At 40.0% G+C, this 2,598-nt stretch overlaps 1 protein-coding gene across 1 annotated transcript; it reads left to right on the top strand.

Annotated features, from left to right (window-relative positions):
• Nucleotides 1–3: 3 nt before the first annotated feature.
• On the top strand, nt 4–327 carry LOC103602435 (histone H2A type 1-like; the record flags this gene model as incomplete). The annotated part of the gene is made up of 1 exon (XM_008586835.1): nt 4–327. A coding segment is annotated over one exon (324 nt), but the record flags the coding sequence as incomplete, so codon positions are not given.
• Between the last annotated feature and the right edge of the window lie 2,271 nt (nt 328–2,598).

Here is a 2,598-nt window from a genome sequence, read left to right as displayed (position 1 = left end):
CAGTTCCCCGTGGGCCGTGTGCACCGCCTGCTCCGCAAGGGCAACTACGCCGAGCGGGTGGGAGCCGGCGCGCCGGTGTACCTGGCGGCGGTGCTGGAGTATCTGACCGCCGAGATCCTGGAGCTGGCGGGCAACGCGGCCCGCGACAACAAGAAGACGCGCATCATCCCGCGCCACCTGCAGCTGGCCATCCGCAACGACGAGGAGCTCAACAAGCTGCTGGGTAAAGTCACCATCGCTCAGGGCGGCGTCCTGCCCAACATCCAGGCCGTGCTGCTGCCCAAGAAGACCGAGAGTCACCACAAGGCCAAGGGCAAGTTCCCGTGAGCGAGGAGCGGGGGCAACACCGAGGGTTGTGATCCCGTTGCCGGTCCCAGTCCGGTACAGGCGCGACACTGAGGGTTGCGATCCGTTGCCGGTCACGAAAAAAAAACAAAAACAAAACAAAACAAAAAAAAATTACAGATAGAACTACTATACAATCCAACAATCCCACTACTGTGTATATATCCAAAGGAAAGGAAATCAGTAAATCAAAGGGATACCTGCACTCCCGTGTTTATCATCTTTGTTCTTAAAAGACAATTTTGCAGGGTAGACATTTCTAGATTGCTGATTATTTTTCTTAGCACACTGAAGATGGTCCACTGTCTTCTGGTTTCTGTTTTCGTTTATGGGAAGTCTACTGTCAGTCTTACTCTAGCTCTCTTGTACGTGACCTGCATTTTTTTCTCTGGCTCTTTTAAGATCTCTTTAGCTTTGGTGCCCTGTAATTTCACAATAATGTATGTAAATGTAGATTTTAAAAAAAATCCTGCATGATATATGTTGGTCTACCTGTGTATTTGGATGCATTTCTTCTACGCCTTATGGAAAAATTAAGGAATTTTAATTAATTAATTTATCTTAACTAAAATATATTTTATATTTTAGTCATAATTATTCATATATTTCCTTTCTTTGGTTCTTTCTGTTCTCTCCATCTATGTCTCTGGTTAAATGTATTCTGGCTCTTTTGATTATATCTTTCATATTTCTTAATCTCTCTTTTATTATTTTATAGCATCTTATGTCTCTGAATAATTTCTTCAGATCTTCCAGTCTATTAAATTCTCTCTTCACCTGTGTCTAATTTACTAAATCTGTTTAATTTCTAGAAATACTATTTTGTTCTTTTTATAAATATTTCTGATTATTTTTATGGCATATTATTGCTTGTTCATTTTTCTGATTTTCAAAATTTTTAAACATGTCATACATATTTTGTTTTATTTTTTATACCTAATTATTCTTCAAATATTTATTTAGTGCTTATTAGGTGCCAGTTACTGTTACAGAAGATGGGAATCAACAGTAAACAAAACATAAAAATGTCTGTTCTCACAGAGCTTATATTCTAGTGGATAATTCCAACATGAAGTTTTTGAGAACCTTTGTTGTTGGTTGCTTCTGCTGACTCTCACTCATAGTAGTTTATTTCCCCATGTGTTTGTAATCTTTGATTGTGAGTTCATGTTTGGCTCCACATAATCTGTGGGAATGTGAGGGACTTAAATTAGAGATGCTTTCCTCCAGACAAAATTTATTTGCTTGTTTCAGGGGCCAGGAAAATGTTACTACTTTGGAATCAGGTTAACCTTGTTGAGAACCCAGATTAAAGTAGGAGTCTTGGCTCAGTTTCTCTATTTTATCACTGCTCCAGGGCTTAATATCCTCACCAGTTGAAGCACTGATATCAGCATCTGTCTACAGGGAATGCCTGCCTTAATTTTTTTCTTATTGTGGCAAAATATAGTAATTTGGCAAAAAATTTTTCATTTTAATGATTGTAACATACAACTCATTAACATCAATTATATTTACAATGTTGTACAACTATCACTCTCCATAATCAAAACTTATTCATCATCCCAAAGAGAAACTCTGTAATCATTAAGTAATAATTTCCCATTTCCCCATCTGCTAGCCATTGGTAACCTCCAAACTACTCTCTGTCTCTACAAATTAGTCTATCATGGATATTTAATATAACTAGAATCATATAATATTTGTCCTTTTGTGTCCAACTCATTTCACTTAGCATAATATTCCCAAGGTCCATCCATGTTGTAGCATCTTTCAGAACTTCATTCCCTTTTATGGCTGAATAATACTTTATTGTATGTATATGCCACGTTTTGCTTATCTATCTGTTGATAGACCTAGTTTGTTTCCATCTTTTGGCTATTGTGAATACTGCTGCAATAAACATAGGCATACAAGTACATTTTTGGCTTCCTGTCTTTAATTCTTTTGGGCATATACCTAGGAGTGGAGTTTCTGGGTCTTACGATAACTCTTGCTTTTTGAGGAACTGGCATATTGTTTTCCAATTGGTTTTTTTTTCTTTTTTTTTTTTTCTTTTCGTGTCCGGCAATGGATCGCAACCCTCAGTGTTGTGCCCGTACCGGACCGGGACCGGCAAGGGGATCGCAACCCTCGGTGTTGCTCCCGCACCTCGCTCAGCCAGTGAGCGGGAACCGGTCTGTTTGTGGGATCCGAACCCTCGGCGGGAGCGCCACCGTGCTCCCAAGCGGCGCACTGTAGCAGTGCGCCACC

Source organism: Galeopterus variegatus, unplaced genomic scaffold (assembly GCF_000696425.1).
Source record: "Galeopterus variegatus unplaced genomic scaffold, G_variegatus-3.0.2 Scaffold4146, whole genome shotgun sequence".
NCBI classification, from domain to species: domain Eukaryota; kingdom Metazoa; phylum Chordata; class Mammalia; order Dermoptera; family Cynocephalidae; genus Galeopterus; species Galeopterus variegatus.
The sequence above is the reverse complement of the archived record's forward strand: the minus strand, read 5'-3'. Positions and strand labels throughout refer to the sequence as shown.